Below are 22,246 nucleotides of genomic sequence, written 5' to 3' on the forward strand. Positions count from 1 at the left end.
AATAAATTGGAAGTTTCATTTGTTCAAATGCTAATTAATGAATAACTATTATCAAACAAAAATCCCAATTAAATGCTGTGAATCACGTCGAAGACTTCTGCTACTGCAAACATTGACAACAGGGTAAACAGCTAGATGGAAATTGTATGGAAGTGTTCATTGAATTTCCATAACTGTGTTTACCCTGTTGTCAATGTTTGCAGTAGCAGAAGTCTTCGGGGTGATTTACAGCATTTAATTGAGATTTTCGTTCAATAATAGTCAATTATTTTATTCTTAGACTTATTCTTGTATTGAAACTTATTTATTACTCCTATATAATAATTATTAATTTTCAATTGTCATTAGTCTATATTTTTCATTTAATATTTGGATGGCTCCCTACCCATGCAAGCTAGCTTGAGCTTACTCTTTTGGAGGAGTATAGTTCCCAATATTCGATTTTGTAGATTAATTTGATTAAAGCAGTTTATATTCTTTAGTTTATAAATTTATTTTGTAATTTATGAAGAAAGAAATATAATGAATATGTTACGTTCCAATATCACATAATTATCATTTTGAACAGTTATAATTTCCTTTATATCCCATGTTTAGAGAAACAAATAATGTTCATGTATAAACAGAGGTACCGTACATAGTTATTATTCGAAAATCGCCTTGCAATGAAAAGTCTATCCTTCACTTATTCAATTTTGTTTTCGCAAGGGCAACTCTCCACTAGTATTTTCAGCCCAGGTGATGATGAGGAGATAAATGATAATACAGTACAAAATGTACCTAGAATACATGAATGTATTCCAGGTACATTGGTACAAACTACACTTTATTTCATATCGTATGAATTTCATACGGTAATAATCCGTATCATATAAATATTAATACCGTATTAAATTTATACTCTATTAATATCCTATTCTCCATTTCATTCTTGAAAATTTATTTTGAATTATATTTTCCTACTCTCTTATTTAAAGATATCAGTTTGTCAACGCTATGAAAATTCTTGTTTAGTCTATAGCCTACTACAGTAATAATGTATGTGTAATCTTTAATATTTATTCTTTATTGATTCATACAATATAAAGTACATTGTCAAAATGATATTGAGTGAAAAACATAAGGTAACCTTGTGCTATTCTTCTCCCAAATTTAGATATAATATTACACATAGTTACATCTTCATTATTATTTTCAGAATGAATATAGAAAAATGGAATCAATAAAGCTGAAAATTTGAAATACCGTACCTAGGCTATATCAATTGCCTAAAAATTGAGAAAATTCACTATTATTTGCCTAAAAGTATAGGAAAAGTGAAATTAAAAACATACCATAGATCTCTCAATCATTATTATATTATAAAAAGTTGTAACTTCTATTAGCGTTTGCTCACAAACTCCACATTATTCTAGTAAATTCAGCGCAGTATAAAGGAAATGATAACTGTTTAAAATGATAAGTTATTACCTGTTTCATGGAACAGGTCTCAGAACATGATACAACAAGATAAGAGTTGAGGAAACCAATAGGAAAGTTACAAGAAAAAAATGCGAAACGTTTTTAAATGGAAAAATGAATATATTCTAATAAATACAACATGAAAGAACAAGAAGGGGTGAGGAAACCAATAGAATAGGTACAAAAGATAAAAATTCTAAACGTGTTTAAATTGAAAAATGAATATAGGCCTATTCTATTAAATCGAAGAGCTGTACGGTATCTAATAGGCTATTAACTGCTGGTAACTGTTTTATAAATAGAAAATTCTCAATAATAAAGAAGTCACTATCATTGGCTGTACTCAAGCTCCACATTTTTTATGAAATCAACAGAGTACTAAATCATAAAAATTATGAATTTCATGAAACAAGTACCAGGAATATGGAAGAACAAGGAGAGGTGATGAAACCAGAAAATACAATATAAAAATTCGAAACGTGTTTACTTTTTTCATCGACATTTGAAGACACTTTTTACACAGCTCCACATTCATATTACATTTAAATATACATTTATTTATATTATACAAATATCCATCGAAAGTAGGTAGGCGATAGACAAAGGAAGAATACAATATTCTTTATATGACAGTATATAGTTAAGTACACATTCGGTTACAAAAAGAGAACCTAGATTACAATAGGCTTGTTATTATTATCGAGAATAAATAAATAATTTTTTCACATCGACGATAGAGGATAGTTCAGTCAGGGTAGAATTCTACAACATGAAAATACCATAGCTAGACAGAGTGTCTCATCCCATATTAATACCGCGTACTGCCTCGTCAACATAGCGCCTCCATACATCGCGCTCCTGTGCTCTCCTCCGCCAGTTCACCACTTTCACCAAACGGAGATCATCCAACAGTCATTCAACCATATTCTTCTTGGTCTTCCCTTTTCCTAGTTCCAATCATCCTTTCATCCATATCATTTTTAATGAGCCTCTCTCGTCCCCCATTCTCACCACATGTCCCAACTATTCAATTCTTCTTGCCTTCATGAACGAACAATATTTTCTCTTCCAATTGCTCCGTTGAACTCTGTATAGTGACAGTATATTTTTGACCTATGAAGGTGAATTTTTGACATTTTTGGAAGTAAATAAGGGACGACAGACAGTCTGTTTAGCTATTGAGGTGACTGGAGGGTATTTGTAGCACAAACAACATTCAATAAGTTTGAAAAAACACATATAGGCTACCATATGCATGATGTTTCTGGGCTACACTTTCTAATATTACAGCAGACATCAGAAAAATACTGAGGTAACAAAAAAATATGACATATTCATTCTGGGGATCAGATTCAACAGATCTGAATATATTTCTGTATTAATATTCTTAGTTGATTAGGAATCAGTCATAGAATTGGGTACAATTCTATGGAATAAGTGCAATATAGCCTTCTTATTGGTAGATATGATCAGCTTCTTCCAAGATATTCCAACTAGTAGAATCCTGATTGGTGGAACTGAGTTGTGGGCGTCAACCCATCACCCCCTTGAAAATTGGATTCATAAGGGGACAGATAATCAGCAGCATCGCAGTAGGTGACAGGTTGACGTGGTGACACCACGTCACATTCCAAATTCAGCAACAGAGGAAACCCAGTTGTCAGTGTCCACCATCACCTAAAACCGCGGTTTCAGAAAAGGTAACAGGTTGTCGTCTGTCGGTGACAAGTTGACGTGGTACCACCTTGTCGCATTCCCAACCCAGCAACAGAGGAAACCCATGTGTCAACGTCGACCTTACAACTCAAAGACATGTTTCAGAAAAGGTGACAGGTTGTCGTCCGTCGGTGACGAGTTAACGTGGTGACACCTTGTCTCATTCCCAATCCAGCAATAGAGGAAACCCACTTTCGACGCAACCCATCACCTTAAAGACCGATTTCAGAAAAGGTGACAGGTTGTCGTCCGTCGGTGACGAGTTCACGTGGTGACACCTTGTCGCGTTCCCAATCCAGCAACAGAGGTTTGAAATAGGAAATTTATCTTCTGATAAGACCAATTTCTAAGTTCAGTGCTCACTGCTGCCGCTATTCTCTGGAATGTTAGGGAGGCTGGATTTGGAGCCAACAGTGGGCAATTTGTCCATAGTGGTCTGTCCTCGTTCCTCCATGTCTTTCCAGAATTGGTAGTTATGACGCAGGTGGTAGAGCAGCTCTGGCATGTCAACGAATACTGAAATTTGATGGAAAAATATAATTATTCTGTTGATTCAATTCACACAATGAACAGAGATGTTGTGAAGTTTCACCTTATTGAAGTGGAATAAAACAGATGCTGTCAGTTCCACATAATTTATTTGAACCAAACTAAAGTTTCAATGCACTTGAGCATGGCTTACTTTAGATAAAGTAATATCTATCTATAGTAGGATGTGACTTGAGTCATCATCAGTGGTATTTAATGCACATATGAGCCAAACTAAAGCCTCAGTTTTTCTCTCCCGATCAGTACTTCCTTGTAAAAACTATAAAGAAAAATGAAAAAGAAATAAATAAGGAAATGAATAAATAAATAGATAAAGTTTCAATGCACTGAATACCACTGATGCCTTGAATGCATTGAAAAACTCTAGTTTGGTTCAAATGAATCATGTGGAACTGAGACAACATCTATTTTATTTCACCGTAATATTTTGTTTTCACTAGTATGATAGAACAAGAAAAAATACAAATCTGCCTGTTGAGGCTGTGCAAAGGCTAAAAATAAACTTTCTACTCGTGATATTTTTCCTAGTTTTTCGATTTGTATATCATCAAACTATCAAAATGAAAAAGCTTTCTCAAGAAAACATTTTTTTCTGATCATTACTTTTTGAGATATGAGTCCCTGAAGTTTAAATTTTTGGGACAGAATATTAATTTTTAAATTCGGTGAGATATAAATCCATGAGATTCAGAGGATAGATTCTTCATGGTATTGTTGATCTAGTAAAACAAAAATTTTCTGAAAGTATCAATTTTTAAGATAGTTATTCAATTTACTAAAAACAACCAAAAATAACTTTTAGTTTAGTTATTTTTGGTAAATTGAATAACTTTTCAAAAATTAATATTTTCAGAAAATTTTTGTTCTAACAGATCAACAATACCATGAAGAATCTATCCTTTAAATCTCATGGATTTATAACTTACCGAATTTGAAATGTTCTGTCCCAAAAATTCAAACTTCAGGCGCTCATATCCTAAAAAGTAATGATCGGAAAAAATGTTTTCCTGAGAAAACTTTTTTTTGATAGCTTGATGATATACAAATCGAAAAACTTGGGAAAATATCACGAGTAGAACGTTTATTTTTAGCCTTTGCACAGCCTTGAAGCCTATGAGAGAATGCTACTATACAGGCTAGAGAGTTTGACTTCATTCTTTCAGCACTCATTGAGAGTAATGTTGTAAATTTCATCAATATAAATGCTTCCCATTCTAACAATACTTTCTGAGACTAACTTTAAACTTGAGCATTCCTATTAACATTCTCCAGTTGGAGGTGTACCGTACCTCAATAAAATAATGGTGTGTAAATAGATAAAAATATATATGAATATGGTACAATATATTATAATAAGCATAATGAGGCTACTTGAATATTCAATTATTATAGAGAAACAAGATTCCCGTATCAGTTATTTTCTATAATATTATAATTTATATCCAAATAATTTATTGATTCACTCAGCAATTAGGATAATAAATATAATTCTTCAATGTTGTTTTCCATCACGAACTGCTTATTATCAAATCACTTTTTGCTATTAGGAGAAAACGACTAGCAGTCAGATATTTCACAATAAATGAATTAATCACTCATTGTGACGAGATTTTTCAGCAGGTCCGCCATCTTCCTGGTTGTACTCGTAGAAGGATTGGATGGCAATTTTTAGTGTGCTGTTATTGGTGTCTATTGAGTTATCATGGCTGAGAAGGTAATCAAAGAGGATGTGGGATTTGAAGTTTGCTATTTCTGCCAACTCTTTCGTTGCGAAAGACCTCGTTGTCACAGTGAGTGGTTAATTCATTTATTGTAAAAAAAATCGGACTGCTTGTCGTTCTTTCTAATAGCAGAAAGTTATTTAATAAATATTATAATTGAATATGTTTCTGTAACTTAATTATTCAAATTACTACAAAAAATAATTTATCACTTGATCATACTATCAACTACCGTATGAACAATAAAAAACATGAACAAATCAATGAAACAATTTATTCTGTCGAATAGAAAATATGAATCATTTGTAACAAATCTGGATCAATTTATTAACACTGACAAGAAAAATGGGTTTTTATTCAGATTAATTTTGGATGATTCTGTCTTCTTCCAAATATACGATAATTAACACATTCAAAATAATAGGACGATACGAGGATGTTCCAAAAACGATAGAATTATCAGATTCTGTGTAATTTTCTCGAAATTTCATTTCTCAAATGCCTCGTGACACATTTATCCCTCGTATGCCATGAAAACCAACGATAACTGGGCCTGTATTTGAAGAATGTTTCCCAACTAATAATAGAAAAACATGGATCATAAATACAATAGAGCTCGATTGTATAGAATTCAACTTTATAGATTGTATAGAAATCAATTCTCAGGGATATTTATTCTTGATGCCCAATGGATGACTTAATTTTTTATTTCTATTTAGCATTGCGGAGGTAAATCTACATTTACGTCTTGATATTGTTCTGTGTATTGCTTCTGGAATAGATTGGACTGGGTGACAATTTGATCCAGGGTGTTTATGCCTTTGGTACCCATTTCCGACCAAAATCTATAATTCACTCTCAAATTTTCGAGCAGCTCTGGCATGTCTACAAAAACTGAAATTGGAGAAAATTGGTCAGTTTATAATGAATTATAATTGATGAAACACTAGAATATCGCCTAAAAATATCACGAATCTATTGAAAAGTTTCAAACATGTATCCACACAAATAAAAATATAAATCTTAGTAGGTACCGTACCCTTTTAAATTATTCTGTCACATGTTTCAAGTGATTTGAAAATAAATAAATACTGCTAGAAGATACTTTCTGTTCTCCCTAAATACTGCTGGAAGATTCTACAATCCACAAGAATCTTCCAGCAGTATCTATTTTCAAATCACTTGAAAATAGCATCAATGTCCGAAACATGTTGTGACGAAATAATTTGAAAGGGTACTGAGATTTATATTTTTATTCATTTCAAAAGTAGCCCAAGAAAACAGACAATTTATCAACACCTATGGTGTCTATGTTTATGTTATTGTAACTTTTTTATAGATTGGGTATATTTTCAGACAATATTCTAGTATTTTATTATGGTTAAATGTCACTATATTTTACCAAAAAAAATATTGCATTCTAATGATTTTTATTATAATGATTATTAGTCTAGCATCTATGATAAGCCGATAATGCTGATAAACTGATAAGCTGATTATGGAATTTAAATAAGTGGACATTGTCTATGGCATTGAGTCTCTATCAGTTTGGATTATTAGCCTCTCAAGACGCTTCTCTGGCAAAACGTAATTAGAATGTTAGATAGATTATTTGATTTGATTGCAGAATAGACAATATAACTTAGTTGGCAAAACGCTTAGTGCTATATAGGGTCACTGCTATTATCTTTTGCTGAAGGATTAATTGACTGATTTATTGCATTTATTTAGAGCAGAGTTAGTATTTTGTCAGTTCCAAATAATATATTATGTTATGGAACTGACAAAATGTTATTAAAATTTCACCTTAAAATTATGGGGAAGTTCCACAATATTTCTATGTATGAATTTATGAATTGAGGCTAAAAGTGAAGGTATTATGATGAAATATTGATTTTTCCCTCACGAGGTTCGGAATTCATAATTTAATATAAATATTCATTTGTGAGTAATCTTGAAGTAAGCTGTCGAATTTTTGATCAGTGTCTTATTTGAATTCACCTTCAACAATGAAATAGTAAAATGAATTCCTCAACTTTATTCGAGAATTTTTCATGAGAATAGAATGATAATGATTTTATTATTATTTACGATTGAGAAATTTAGCCAATATTATTCTATTCTTCTTTGGAAATCTTCTGAGGACAATATAAATCCTCTGTGAATGATCCGAGTCTTTTTTATATATTCATTGATTGTTCTGATGATTTTACAACTCTCTTGTAGTTCAGACACTGTGTTACTTGTAAATATTTGAAAGAACACTTACTTTTCTTGAAGTATTGAGGAATGCATTTCACTCCTGAAGAGGAGCTTCATCAGATGAAGGTCTCTTCAGGAGTGAAATGCATTCCTCAACACTCCAAGAAAAGTAAGTGTTTTTTTCAAATATTTACAAGTAACACAGTATCTGAACTACAAGAGAGTTATTATATAGTGTTTCGTCATGGAAAGCAACATCAATTTCACAACTATTACCAAAGAATACAGCATTTTATATAACATTTTATTATAGAAGTTTTCTCTGCTATTACTGTTGAAACATTATGTACCATATTTATTTCTAGATTCAAGTAGCATATAGAGGGAACATAAGTTCTAATTTCCTCTGTCATTACTATATGATATTAGTGAAGATGTCAGGCTTTTGATAAGAAACTCACCATCCCATGCTTCGAACATATCATTTACAATGAAGTCGAAGAATCCCATCTGGGATTTGGGTATTGAGCACGTTGTCCTGTCAAACATGGGCATCACAACTGGAAGGTGGCGGGCCTTCTCCTCATCAGTCTGAAAAACAAATTGATCAAAATATTGGATAAGGACTATTGAATCAATTCAGTTGAAACTGAGGGACGATTAACGTTTCAATGATTGAATAGAAAATGAATTGATTTCCTGTTCTGTTTCTGAAATCTTATGATTTGAAAGTCATTGATTGATAACAATCCATGTTTTGAAACTGGTATAATCTCAATTAAAATTGATGATGTGGCTGATCCTGATAGCAGACTATGTTTTAATTAGGCAAAAGGATAATAATTTTCTCGTAGGACCAAAGAGGATAAGATTTTTCAATTAGTCCTATGTTGAAACTCATTAAAATTATATTTCAATTTATTTTTTATTATTTTTATTTATTTATTTATTTATTTATTCCTTGAAAAAGCATTACAATAATTCACAATTTAGAAATATAACAACACAATGAATCAATAGGAAATACAAATAAACATAAGGAACTACTTCCCCAAAAGAGCAAGCTCGAGCTTGGGGAAGGAGCAGCCGTACTTTGACTACTTACTTATTATTAATTAACATTACAGTATATACATTAACAACTAAAATCAAATCCTTTCAATAAACAAGATAAATCAGTGATGCTATAATAGATCAATATATTTACATACAATATGTGTTAGAATGCAACAAAATTTGTAAATTATAATAAATTATAATAATGACCTGATATTGCCTAGCCCAGTGTATAACATGATATAAGATGTGGTACAAAATGAAATCTATTCAATTGGAATAATTACTATACTAATGTAATCCAGAAATTCTCGGCACTATCCCAGCCATGAGAGCTAACCAGATACTTTTTCAAATGTAGTCCAAAGTTTTTTTGGGCGAGTAAACCTCTCAAATTACTTGGAAGAATATTAAAAAATAATGGAGATAAATATATGAAGCTACGCTGACCAGCAGTAGTCAATAATCTAGGAACAGTAACCAGACCTGACTCCTCCCGTCTTGTAATAGCACAATCCGTTCTATTAATGAAATGAAAAAGTGATAGCTTCTTATAATATAATATGATGTGTTTCAGGTATATCTGTCTAATCGGTAGAACTGAAAATTCCAAAAAAGCCAATCTTGTTGAATACATTCTATTCTTTTTCAGAATAATTTTTAATATTAAATTTTGTATTGTTTTTACTGGTTTTAGAACATTTGTATATGCACCACCCCAACCCACAATACCATATTGGAGCAATGACTGTGCCAGTGCATAATACACTATCTTCATGACTTTCATAGGCAAAACAGAACGTAATTTCACAAATAAATAAATAAGTTTTCTAGATCGTGTAGTAAGCTGCGACAAATGTACATCCCACTTTAAGTGCTGATCAACCATTACTCCAAGATATCTGATACTGCTAACCTTCTCTATTTTAATTATTTTTCCTTGTCAGGTTACAGTAGTAGTAGTTGGACTAGCAAGATGTATCTTTATTAGATTTTTTTACTTTTTGCATGAAATCTTAAACAATAGCAGAAATTAGTGGAATCCCAACACATATTCATATATATATATAGTGAAGGCCACATTTTCTTTGATCAGCAAATAATCAACCAATTGTATTAATACTTTGAAAATAATATTGTAGCTTATATGCTTTTTGTTATCATGTCTATATTTTGAATAAATAGTCGTGTTGTACCCTCGACCAGAGAAATTATTATTAGGTAAATATTATTTACTAGTAGGTCTATAGTAGTAATGATCCTAAATATGGTACATTAGGACCTAAAGATTGCAGTTCAAGATATTTCTATGTTTATTTTCCAATTGAATCGATAAAAGAATTGAATAATTAGAGAGTGAGAAACTCTCACTGAAGAAATAAAGCAATGACATTTTCTGACGTTTGAAAATGTATCTATAATTTAGAATGAGTTATTATCTATTTTTCATTCAATTTATCCAATCATCTATTCTTCCAACAATGGGATCTTGTGAATAAAATGTGAGAGGATAGAATTTGGAAGTTGGTGTTAAGCTTAATCATCAAATGGAAGGCAGAATAAGAGACTCAAAAGTAAATTCATATATCTGTGATTAATTAATTCAAACTTTTTTAGAGTAAAAAGGAGACAATAATTATGAGTTATTTTCTACCTGTTGCCTCAATTGATCGAGTTATTTATTTTTTCATCAATTAGAAATAGGCATCGTATTATTTACAAATGGAAAATTACTGAGATACTGCAATTATTCAAATGCTAATGAATTGATAATTATTATTAAACGAAAATCCAAATTGAATGCTGTAATTAACCCCGAAGACTTCTGCTACTGCAAATATTGACAACAGGGTAAAGAGCTAGATGGAAATTTGATGAGCGCTATTATTCAAAAATTATCCTTAGGAGGTACTGGGTTCGATTCCCGGGCTGACAAATAATTTTTGAATAGTAGCGCTCATCGAATTTCCATCTAGCTGTTCACCCTGTTGTCAATATTTGCAGTAGCAGAAGTCTTCGTGGTGAATTACAGCATTAAATTGGGATTTTCGTTTAATAATAATTATCATATTATTTTCTGTTAATAATATTCAAATTGCTATGTCGTAGAGAAGAATGCAATGTAAAGTTAATATTATTTGAAAATATTATTCCAATTTGAATAATATGAACCAATTCATTAATTTTCTACTAGCGGGTAACCCGTGCTCAGCAAGGGTCCAATGAAAAACTTGACCAACTGGAATCTTGGAGAATGAAAAAAAGGCCTATTAGAATCCTCGGTAAATTGAGAATCTATTTACAAACTTTCAAGTCAATCAGTCCAGTAGTTCGGACGTGATGCGTCATTCGTGAATTTCTTATCTCGTAAGTGTTTAAGCCAAATCTTTCCTCTATTATATTATTGATCATTCACATAAAAATATTGTGTTTTATATGTTATTTAAATTATCAAATTTTGTTGTACCTGAGTAAAATATTCCTCGGCAATTCTCCTGGCCCATTCAACACAATGTTGCAGTGGCCTGGTGGGATTTGACACGTCAGCACATTTGATCATCATGCGCTTGATTAGGTTCACCTCTTCTTGATTGATTGCTAGAATGATGTCACCCCCTGTCTCGCTGGGGCTCTGAAACAATCAAAAATAAAATTCATCATAATAATTCAAAACAGTCGCCAATTGCTAAGAGACTCTAATAAACATGAAGGATATTGTTTCATGTTATCTGATGTTTTATGTTATCTCGGTAACTTCAGAAAGAAGTCTCTGCCTTACCACCTCCTTCTATAGATGATGGCTGATACCGGTAGGTTTTGAAGCATCTAAATTCAAAAAACTACTTTGTGAAAATAATTGAGGACTGAAAATTTTGTGAAGTGAACAACTACCGTACAAGACTTAACCTATTTCGGACTATGTGTAACTTTATCTAAATTTGGGATAGGAACAGCACAAGTATACATCATTTTCTCTCTCTATCATTTTGAAGATTTCAATTCAATTTCAATTCATTCAATTCACAATAAAAGACACAAGATATATAGACAACATATCTAAAAACAAATTTGTGAATATTTTCCCCACATTGACGGATCTGTGTGTGGGGGAGTGACAGTACAAGAAAGTAGCCTATAATAAAAAAATGATAAGTATAATATATCTATTTATGTGTAAATTCCTATCAGTAAGCAAGGTCAGAGAAGAAAGATAGGTATTGAAGAGAAAAAACTATAACTTTCCATGTAACGCTTAATAGATTAAAAGAAAAGGAAAACAAAAAGAAAAGAAGAGAGAAAAAAGAAGAAAATCAGCAATAAATGCGGATGTGAGAGATTGTTAGATGGAAATAAATGGTGACAAAAGATTTCTCGGTATTGAGAAAGACAACAAAGGAGATTATGAAGATCCAAGCCATTCAATCATTATGAATATTACAAAAAAGCAATTCAGAGACATGGTAATGGTCTTCCAACAGTATTGGTGGATTCACGGAGGATCGGCAGCCTTGATTGCAGGTTGATTGGTTTGTGCTTTTCCTCACCTTCCCCCTCTCCCAAAGAGGCAAGATAACCTCTCTCCCTCACCCCTCCTTCATCCTCCCTGTTTATCTTTCAACCCAGCACTTCAAGAAGCGTGCTCGAGAAGTCAACAACGTTTCATTCCGTTTCTCCTGTTCCGTGGCGTTCGAGTTGAATGCAATTACCTCGTTCTGTTTCATGATATATGTACAATATCATACAGGCCTACACATGAAGACAGGATATCACCAGTAACTTCTACACTCGAGATATACAGTCCACTTCCTCGCCAGTTCCAAGGTTAGTGCAGATTAATAGACTTTCTTTTGGGGCTGTTGACGTTTTTGTGAATTAAATCTTAACTGTACCCCAATCCATAGGTTTGGGGACAGGACGGGATTACCAAGTATAATGTACCTTATTGTATGAATCAATAACAAATGAATAATAATAATATAGAGAAGAAAAAAAATAATATAGAGGCTTTTAATCACTTTACATTATTTATTTAGATCAATTCACCTTGATTTCGGATTGCGACCCCTCTTCAATGGCCATTGTCGGCTTGTTGAAAACGCTGACAAACTTTGAGATGTGCTCGAAATGTTTGGTCATCTCCGTTGCCAGAATCATATCGACCACATTTTGTCGCACAACTTTATATGTGTCACGTTCCAGGCCTGCAATTTGCAACAAACTTATTTCAACACATCGAATACAATACAACAAATTTGATAAATAAATATATTCAATCGTCAGTTGTTAGGTGGAGCAAATACAATAAATTCTATACTTATCTGACTATTTGTTCCTGTATTATTGTATGATTTCATCAATAAGTAGGCTACGATAACAGAATATAATTCTGTGATTTAATGATACAGTATCACGACAAAATAGCAGTTGCACAACACAAATGATAAATTCATTCCAGTTGGAGAGCTGGAAGCTTTCATCCAAGTTGATTCGAATAGGCCTACATTTGTACTAATAGTGAGATGATTATCATTTTAATGTGTAAGTTAACTTATTTCCAACTTCCTCAGCTAGTCAGGTAAAAATCCTGACTCTCTAGATAGCTCATAATCTGAGTACAAAAACGGTTGCAAATCTATTAATACTGATTATTATAAAAAATTAATATTACACTCTCTATAATTTTCATATCAACACAACTAGTTTCAAGCTCTCATGCCAATTTTAATTTATGCTATTAAGAGGGTACAAGAAATTTTCTATAATAAGCGTTCAAGTGGACTTATCAAACTTATTCAACTAAGTTACTATTCACGGCTATATTCAAACATATGAATATAATATAAATATATAATATAAATATATACTAATATAAAAAACATATGTTATTTTAGTGAGATAAAAGGAGAAATTCGTTCAAACTGGCACACTATGCAAGTGCCACTCGGAAGTTGAATTAATATAAAAAAAAACGATTGAAATGCATTTTATCTTCAAATTATTTTTTATTAAATTCCATAGTAGAATTTAATACTTTAATAAAACCAACCAATCGGATAGTGAATCAATCAATTAATTTAAATTTCAAGCGGCGTTTACACAGTGTATCAGTCCAAACTGGTCATTTCATTTCAAACTGTACTTAATCCATACATCAAGTCTCGTTTGGGTCGTTTGTTATAAAGAGTTTGATTTTGAGTTAATAATAATAATAATAATAATAATAATAATAATAATAATAATAATAATAATAATAATAATAATAATAATAATAATAATAATAATAATAATATCGAGTGACCTGGCTGGCTCAGGTCTGGTGTCAGAGTTTTCAGGTCGCAACTGATCAATTTCAGGGCCTCTGAAATGACCCAACGATTGCTTTCTAGGCAGCCGGGACCGACGGCTTAACGTGTCCATCCGAAACACAGGTTGAGTTGAGGACACCAGATGATAAAATATATCAGTTTGAGCTTTTACTGTGCAAACGACCCTAAGATGCTCAATCAAACATTAAAAAACCAACCTCTGAAAATATTGACACGTTCGTCCTTGAGTGTGAGTTTGAAGGTGAGCGCTGCATGGTGCGACTCCAGAACAGAGATGTCGTTGTACAATATTGCCAGGTCGTTGCCAGCATTGCACAGGAAAGCACTGTAAACACAGAACAAGACAAAAATTATTTTCGAATCAAGTTGGTAACCAAGATGAAGTTTAAGTAAGGACCAAGCCACTCAAAATGTTTTACAGGTGGTTTCAGACGGGTCTGCAGGGCAGGATGAAGCTCTCCTTTTGCCTCCTGGCTGATTATCAGCTGATTCCCAAACGCCAACTCAATTAGCCAATCAGAGAGCTTTCTGCTCTATCTTCCTCTCTGGAAACGGGTATGCGACAGGGTGTCACCTCGTCCACTTGTCACCTCGTCCACTTGTCACCTCGTCCACTTGTCACCTCGCCCACTTGTCACCTCGTCCACTTGTCACCTCGTCCACTTGTCACCTCATCCACTTGTCACCTCGTCCACTTGTCACCTCGTCCACTTGTCACCTCGTCCACTTGTCACCTCGTCCACTTGTAACCTCGTCCACTTGACACCTCGTCCACTTGTCACCTCGTCCACTTGTCACCTCGGCATTTTGAGGCAGCTTATCCCATCCCCTAGTGAAAATATATCGCTACCGGCAACTGGTCATCCCGTCGGCATGTCACCTACTGGAATGGGGTTCCATTTTGTCGGCAGCGTACACGACAGAGTGTCAACTCGCTTGCTCACGTCATGTAGTCACCCCGTCTACATGACATGTAGACATTGTCACCTATTGAATTCAAGGTGACACTGTCGATCTATACTTCACTAATCAATGTTTTATGAAGAATATAGGAGGAAAAAGATGATGATGAAAAGAAGAAGAAGGAGAAGAAGAGGAGGGGGAAGAAGAATATGATGAAGAAGTAGAAGAGAAAGATGAAGGAGAAGGAGGAGGAGAAGAAGATGAAGAAGATGAAGAAGAAGAAGAAGAAGAAGAAGAAAAAGAAAAAGAAGAAGAAGAAGAAGAAGAAGAAGAAAAGAATATTGGAGGGTAAGAGGAAGAAGAGAAATGAGAAATAGAAGAAGAAGAAGAAGGAAAAGAATGTGAAGACCGAGAAGGAGAAGGAAATGAAGAAGAAGAAGAAGACAGGACTAAAAGAAGATGGGAGGAGAAGAAGGAGAAGGAGAAGATAAAGACAAGAGGAAAAAGAAGAAGAAGGTGAAGGTGAAGAAGAAGAAGGGAGAAAGATTGACTGATTGATTGCCTCTATCAAGGGCGGTGTAAGGACATCAGGTTCTCTCCGCTACACAACCCTAAAGAAGAGAAAGAAAAAATGGGAGAAAACGATGAAGAAGAAGAGAAAGAAAAGAAAACGAAGGAGGAGAATAAGAAGTTGACAGAAGAGGAGGGAGAAGAAGAAAACGAAGGAGGAGCAGAGGAAAACGAAGGAGAAGAAGAAGACAGGAGAAGACGAAGGCTGAAGAAGAAGGAGGAGGAGGAGAAGAAGAAGGCAGGAAGTTGAGAAGAAGAAGAAGACTGGTGGAGAATAAATTGAAGAAAGGGGAAAGATTGATTGCTTGCCTCTATCAAGGGAAGAAATAGGTGGATAGGAGCAAGAAGAAGAGGAAGGAAGACAGGATAAGGAGAAGAGAAAGGAGAAAGAAGAACAACAACAAAAGATGAAGAGGCTTGTACAGTATGTCATTTCTTCTTCCTAGCTGGATCTGTTTGGTAGTGTCTCAAATGTGAACAACCTGGCAACGTTGTCTGGTACTGACCTGAACCTTCCTGAATGGTCGATGTCGTGAAGAAGAAGAAGAAGAAGAAAAAAATAAAAAGAAGAAAAATGAAAAAGAAGAAGACAGGAGAAGTGGAAGTATGATGATGAGAAGCCTTGGTATTATTATCATCATTTCAGCTGATCTGTTTGTTAGTCTTTCAAATGTAAACAACCTGGCAACGTTGTCAGCACTGACCTGGACTTGCCGGGGTGGTCGATGTCGTGACAGGCGGCCGCAATGAGACAGCAGGCCTCGTCAAGGTCGTCCAACGACCGCTTGATGCGTTCTCTGTCGAGGAAGACGGACGTCGCCTGCATGACGTCAGCTGCATGCGTCGAGTTGTGGTAGGAGTTGTCGATGTGGTAGTGTTGCTCGATCACTGACAGCCAGTTGAACAGGGTGCGTTCATCGACGCCCAGCGTCTTGTTCACGTTGTAATGCGTCAGCAGGTTCATGCCTAGGTAGGCCAGGGGTCTGAAAAAGTAGTACAAGATATGGTCAAATTCAAAAATCAAATTCTATTCAATTCCTAATATTCACAATAATTATAAGCAATAAATTAACAAAATCACACAACTATACGAAATGTTAAGGTAGGTACAGATTTACGCGCCGCGAACCTGAGCGATTCACTTTTCATCAGCTGATTATATCTGTATTTGTATAGGAACGGTAAGATAAAAGCTTTGGCATCAGCTCCCTGTTTAAAAGGTGAATGATTAATTGCTCGTGTTCGCGGTGCGTGAATCTGTACCTACCTTAATAGGTTGAAAATTATCGAGTAATAATATTATTATACACTAAATAAAATGTAGGAGATTACAATGGGCCGGGAACGTACTCAGAAGAGGAGAAGGTTCCAATCTGAAAAAAGGTTTTAGTACCCAACCCTCCAGGAAGAAGACCCCGTGGGAGATCCAGGTGGCAACAGGTTGAGACTGACATGGAGAGGCTGATGAAGAAATTGTCACATTTAAAAAGAATGCCCCCCTTATAAACATCAGATTCACTAGCTTTAGTTTCTCGTGTCTCTTATATGATGTACTAGCCGTCAGGCTCGCCATATCAGTCTAGCCAGGGGGCTCCGCCCCCTGGACCCCCGACTGGATCGTCCAAGAATGAGATCAGCAGGCTCGCTTCGCTCGCCTGCATTTTTTCATTTTTATCATAATCATTATTTTTATCATATCATTATGTTAGGACAATTCAGTCGGGGGTCCAGACTAAACGTCTGGCTAAACGGATATGGCGAGCGAAGCGAGCCTGACGGCTAGTAATATAATATTCCCAGGATTGAAGTAGCAGTGCCCAATCAATTTTCCCGCGATAAATGCATTTAAATATGCATTTATTTTTAGACCTTGTTATCAAGGTCTTTGCATGCAGTATTTTATTTCGTGCATTAATTATGGTGTATTTTTGTAAAACAATGTAGCTGTGCTAGATTACATTCCATCATCCTATAATGAGAATTAATATACAATTAGTATTATCAGCAAGTTTCATATTTATTCGGTTAAAAAGTTCTCTTAAGTATTGTTTTATTATTCTTATTTGCTATCTTTTTTTTAGTTTTGTGCGCTGTACTGTTGTTGTAAATTGTTTGCGAAATAAAGAATCTTATCTTATCTTATCTTTACCTTTAAATCTTCAACTTGGTGCCAACCTAACAAAGTCAACTCAACTTAAGCCAACCTGAAAAAATTATTAATTTAGTTGCCAGTTAACAACTGTTTCGAAGAGGTACTCTATCTAGATTATAGTTCTATAGTAACATATGATATGGAAATTTCAATTATAATTGAGAGATTGGGAGAAGAAGAATATACATGCTAAAAGACGAACTTTAAGCCCTTAAAAACCACCCTTAGAGTTAAAATATCGCCAAAAGATTTCTTAGTGCGCCTCTAAAGGGCCAACTGAACATACCTACCAAATTTGAACGTTTTTGGTCCGGTAGATTTTTAGTTATGCGAGTGAGTGAGTGAGTGAGTGAATCTGTCAGTCAGTCAGTGAGTGCCATTTCGCTTTTATATATATAGAAGAATTGTAAATTTACCGTCTACCAGTGACCTCCTCAAGTTTGAAAATATCGAACTCCCAGTTGAGCGAACTGTCTAGAACGTCCTTGATCGACTGAGTCATCGAAAAGAAAGTCGACGATTTGCCGCCCTGGTTCAGGATCGAGTGTTTCAAATTTGAGGAGTCCGAACTCCGGCGAACTGACGACATCGGCAAGGGGCCTGGCTGCTGCAATACAGAAAAATAAATGTTCAATTGGAAAATTCGAGCGAATGTTCTAAACAACAAACAGGAGAAAAGGGAGTTTCTCCGACTCCCGAGATATAGACAATATTATTGAACCATGTTCAAGGGCTGTTCACTGCAGTTCACTGAGCAATGTAGTTCACTAAGGGCCGTTTGCTCAGTGACAGTTTAAACTAAATTAAATTTCAAACTGGATTAAATCCGTATCAAGTCTCGTTTGTTATATTGTGGTTCATTTTGAGTTTAAATTCACTTTAAGCTTTGACTGTGCCAACGGCCCTAAGTACACTTCAAAGCCCTTTAACCCTATATGAAGGGTTGATATTATATTAGATTGAGCTCATGTTTAGATATTTGTTCAAATCAGAAGCGTTTATTCAGAAGAAGATTATCATTGATCAACAAATTAGACACGTTAGTTAAGCCCCCCACACACATCGATTTTTGTTCGTACGATATTTTGCCTTCTTTTTAAATTCTATCAGATTAAACGGAACTTGACAATCATCATCTGTTTGAAATCATCTGCTTAATTGACTGAGCGAAGTGAGGTCTAAGATTCAAGTCGCCGGTTTTGCATTTCTCTTTATGTTTCTAATTTTTGTTTATATTTATTTTTATAGGCTATGTTATTTTTATAGACGCAGCAATAGATTTTCATCAAATTTGACAGGTATGTTCCTTTTTGAATTGCGCATCGACGTATACATACGGTTTTTTGAAATTTTCCATTTCAAGGATAATACAAAAGGAAAAGGGTCTCCTTTGAACGCCAATATTTGATCGACCAAAGTGAGGTCTAAGATTCAAGTCGACGGTTTTGCATTTCTCTTAATGTTTAAATGTTTATATGTTTATATGTTGCGCATTTACGGCGGAACGCGGTAATAGATTTCCATGAAATTTGACAGGTATGTTCCTTTTTTAATTACGCGTCGACGTATATACAAGGTTTTTGGAAATTTTGCATTTCAAGGATAATATAAAAGGAAAAAGGAGCCTCCTTCATACGCCAATATTGGAGTAAAAATCAGACTATAGAATTATTCATCATAAATCAGCTGACAAGTGATTACACAGATGTGTGGAGAAGCCAGTCTATTGCTGTATTTCCATAAGGTCCATAGTTTCAATCAGGTACTTGTGGATGATAATACTGCGTGAGGTCTACTGTTGACAGAACTACTAGTACCGTAAAAATCAGACTTTAGAATAAATTCATCATAAATCAGCTGTCTATGGACTATAATACTACCCGTTCAAAAACATCTAACATCTTGAAAATGTATCTTTCCATCAACGTTAGTAGACAGTTGACTATAATACTACCTGTTCAAAAACATCGAACATCATGAAAATGTACCTTTCCATCAACGTTGTAGATTTAGACAGTTGCAGCCAGACCTGATAACAGTGCTCACACTCACATTCCGGGACTACACGTCATGGTACGATAGGACAGAGAGCTCTATGTTTATTTAGGATTTTTTCTAGACATCTTAAATTGATGAATTATTTATTAATTTTTGAGAAAACATAAAAACAGGTCAATGTAACTTACTGAGCGCGAGGTCTACTGTTCACAGAACTACTAGTCTAATAGAATCTATATAAGGACGGAAAATATCGTACGAACAAAAATCTATGTTTGTGTGTGTGTGTGTGCGGAGCTTAAGGGAGCCAGAACTTATAATGATTATTTTGTGTTGGTTCTTTTAGATATTTTGTGCCGCTTACCGTGATAAGAGCTCCTATCAAATCCGATGTGACAGGGTCATCACACTTCAGATTATCATTGTTCTTCAAATGAGTCGAGTACAGTTCTGTGGTACGCAGGATTTCCAAAACCTATGACAGATAATAAAAAATGAGAGAATGATAACCCGAAAAAAATGCATTAGATTTCAACGAAAGTACTGTTCCTGTTAAATGAGTAAATAATAATACTACAGTGAGGCCCACGTGGGGAAAGATAGGTGATCAACGTTGCTGGCCCTCTTTCTTGTCAATGCCTTCTATAGACGGTAGCTGACACAAATTTATTGATGAAATATTGAATGTTCATTCTTATTGAAAATAGTCAAATATATTTTATTTTTCAGTCATTTCATAATTAAGATGATATATTTTGTAAATTAATTATCAATTCTTCATTGTTGAAAGACGATCTGGCAACAGAGTAAAGCGAGAAAGAGATAGCGATATTCGCTTTATTGAATGATAGACAAGGATAGCAATACCATTGCTAATTAAACACTGCCATTATGACATATACCTCACTATATATACAGAGTGTCCCATGAAAGGTGTAACAGCCGAAGACCATGGATTCTACATTGAAGTTGCAACAAAAAATGTCCAGTAAAATTGTATTATATCGACCTTAGTTTTCGAGATATTTCGATGTTTCGATATTTTCGAAAAACGTCAATAACTAGAAAGCGTTCAGTCGAAATCTAATTCTAAGGAAATGGTTGGAAAGAGTAAGAAATTTCCAATAAGATTCATATAACTTGTTCTTTTGTTTGACGTTTTCAAACTTTTTATGAGCTTTAAAACTGTTTGAAATTTAGCTTTGAACTCGACGAAAGTACTTTTTTCAACTTTGAACGCTCATAAAAAGTTCAAAAACGTGGAACAAAGGAACAAATTATATGAATCTTATTGGAAATAACTTCCTCTTTTCAACCATATCCTTAAAATTGGATTTCGTCTGAACGCTTTCTAGTTATTGACGTTTTTCGAAAATATCGAAACATCGAAATATCTCGAAAACTAAGGTCGATATAATACAATTTTACTAGAAATTTTTTGTTGCAAATTCAATGTAGAATCCATGGTCCTCGGCTGTTACACCTTTTATGCGACACTCTGTATATCATAACTGTTGTTTTGCGCTGGGAGCTACTCCTCTACTAATTTGTTTCTAGTAGGAGCCGTATATACTAGCCCGCAATACAGCTTCATCGTTATTCAGTAGTAAATAGGCTATTATTCAATTAAATTCAACTCACTACTCAAATCTAATGAACAACAAATTAATTATTGAGATATTTTAGAGACATGTTACCTTGTCAAGTAGCTGTATGACAGGCCCAGTGGAACTCTCCTGAGCGGCGCAGATGAGAGTGATAACTTTGGTGATTGGCGCCTCTATCGGCAGATTGTGTAACTTCGCCAAACTCTGTCTCCTCGCTGAAGCTGACCCTGCACAGTGTAGGACACATCATCCCTTCCACATACATAAATCTCTACTATTTATTCAATTAATTCCTCCACGAAATAAATTTCAATCTCCACTATCCTATTATATATTACTAGCTTGCCTGGCGAACTAAGGACCGCCAAAAAGTCAATTAATCTCATGTCACACTTAAATTTATTTTGTGAATCATGAAATTTATCTGACAATCAATATAATCTGATGTAATATATATTTTTTAATACAACACTCTACTGATATTACTACCGATTCATTGAGAAAAATATGTTTTCGGAATAATAAATGCTGCCTGACTAAGCACATAGGAAGTTCGTATTGAGATGTATATGTTTTATACAACCAATGGGTAGTAATATCAGTAAAGTGTTGAATTAAAAAAAATATATATAGGTAAAATCAGTGTTTCAAAGATGAATTTAATGCGTTCATAGTTGTTAATTGTCAATAGATGGTCCAGGAAATATGCGATATACGATGAATCACACAGAATTCCATATTCTTTTTATCTTCCATTTCAGGATGAATATAAGCTAAGCTAAATGCAAAAAATTGTAAATAAATGGAGTCATATCTCCTGAACGGGACAGAATTTCGCTGAACCGTTTGCAGTTTTGAGCTCCTCGCATCATGCTTCTTGAAGATTGCAGAGTTGGTAATAATCTTATTTCTCCCGAAAAAAATGAGAAAATAATGTACTGGTCAATTTGCGTTTATCAATATCTTCAAGTGGTCAGTTATCTG

At 34.2% G+C, this 22,246-nt stretch overlaps 1 protein-coding gene across 15 annotated transcripts in view; it reads right to left on the reverse strand.

Annotated features, from left to right (window-relative positions):
• Window positions 1-1,919: 1,919 nt before the first annotated feature.
• Window positions 1,920-22,246, reverse strand: part of LOC111046669 (high affinity cAMP-specific and IBMX-insensitive 3',5'-cyclic phosphodiesterase 8) — a 182,867-nt gene continuing 162,540 nt past the window's right edge. For 4 of the 15 annotated variants that reach the window (XM_039422190.1, XM_039422191.1, XM_039422192.1 and 1 more), the window contains 9 exons: window positions 21,353-21,489; window positions 20,020-20,130; window positions 18,074-18,264; window positions 16,210-16,488; window positions 14,230-14,357; window positions 12,750-12,907; window positions 11,173-11,337; window positions 8,111-8,240; window positions 5,705-6,341 (listed from right to left, as the gene is read on the reverse strand). In XM_039422190.1, the coding sequence (XP_039278124.1) occupies window positions 6,163-6,341; window positions 8,111-8,240; window positions 11,173-11,337; window positions 12,750-12,907; window positions 14,230-14,357; window positions 16,210-16,488; window positions 18,074-18,264; window positions 20,020-20,130; window positions 21,353-21,489 (1,478 nt within the window). In that variant the 3' untranslated portion in view covers window positions 5,705-6,162. Of the gene's footprint in view, window positions 3,694-5,704; window positions 6,342-8,110; window positions 8,241-11,172; window positions 11,338-12,749; window positions 12,908-14,229; window positions 14,358-16,209; window positions 16,489-18,073; window positions 18,265-20,019; window positions 20,131-21,352; window positions 21,490-22,246 lie in introns of those variants that run through there. The other 11 variants (XM_039422196.1, XM_039422204.1, XM_039422195.1 and 8 more) reach the window with 9 other exon arrangements.

Source organism: Nilaparvata lugens, chromosome 2, assembly GCF_014356525.2.
Source record: "Nilaparvata lugens isolate BPH chromosome 2, ASM1435652v1, whole genome shotgun sequence".
Lineage (NCBI taxonomy): Eukaryota > Metazoa > Arthropoda > Insecta > Hemiptera > Delphacidae > Nilaparvata > Nilaparvata lugens.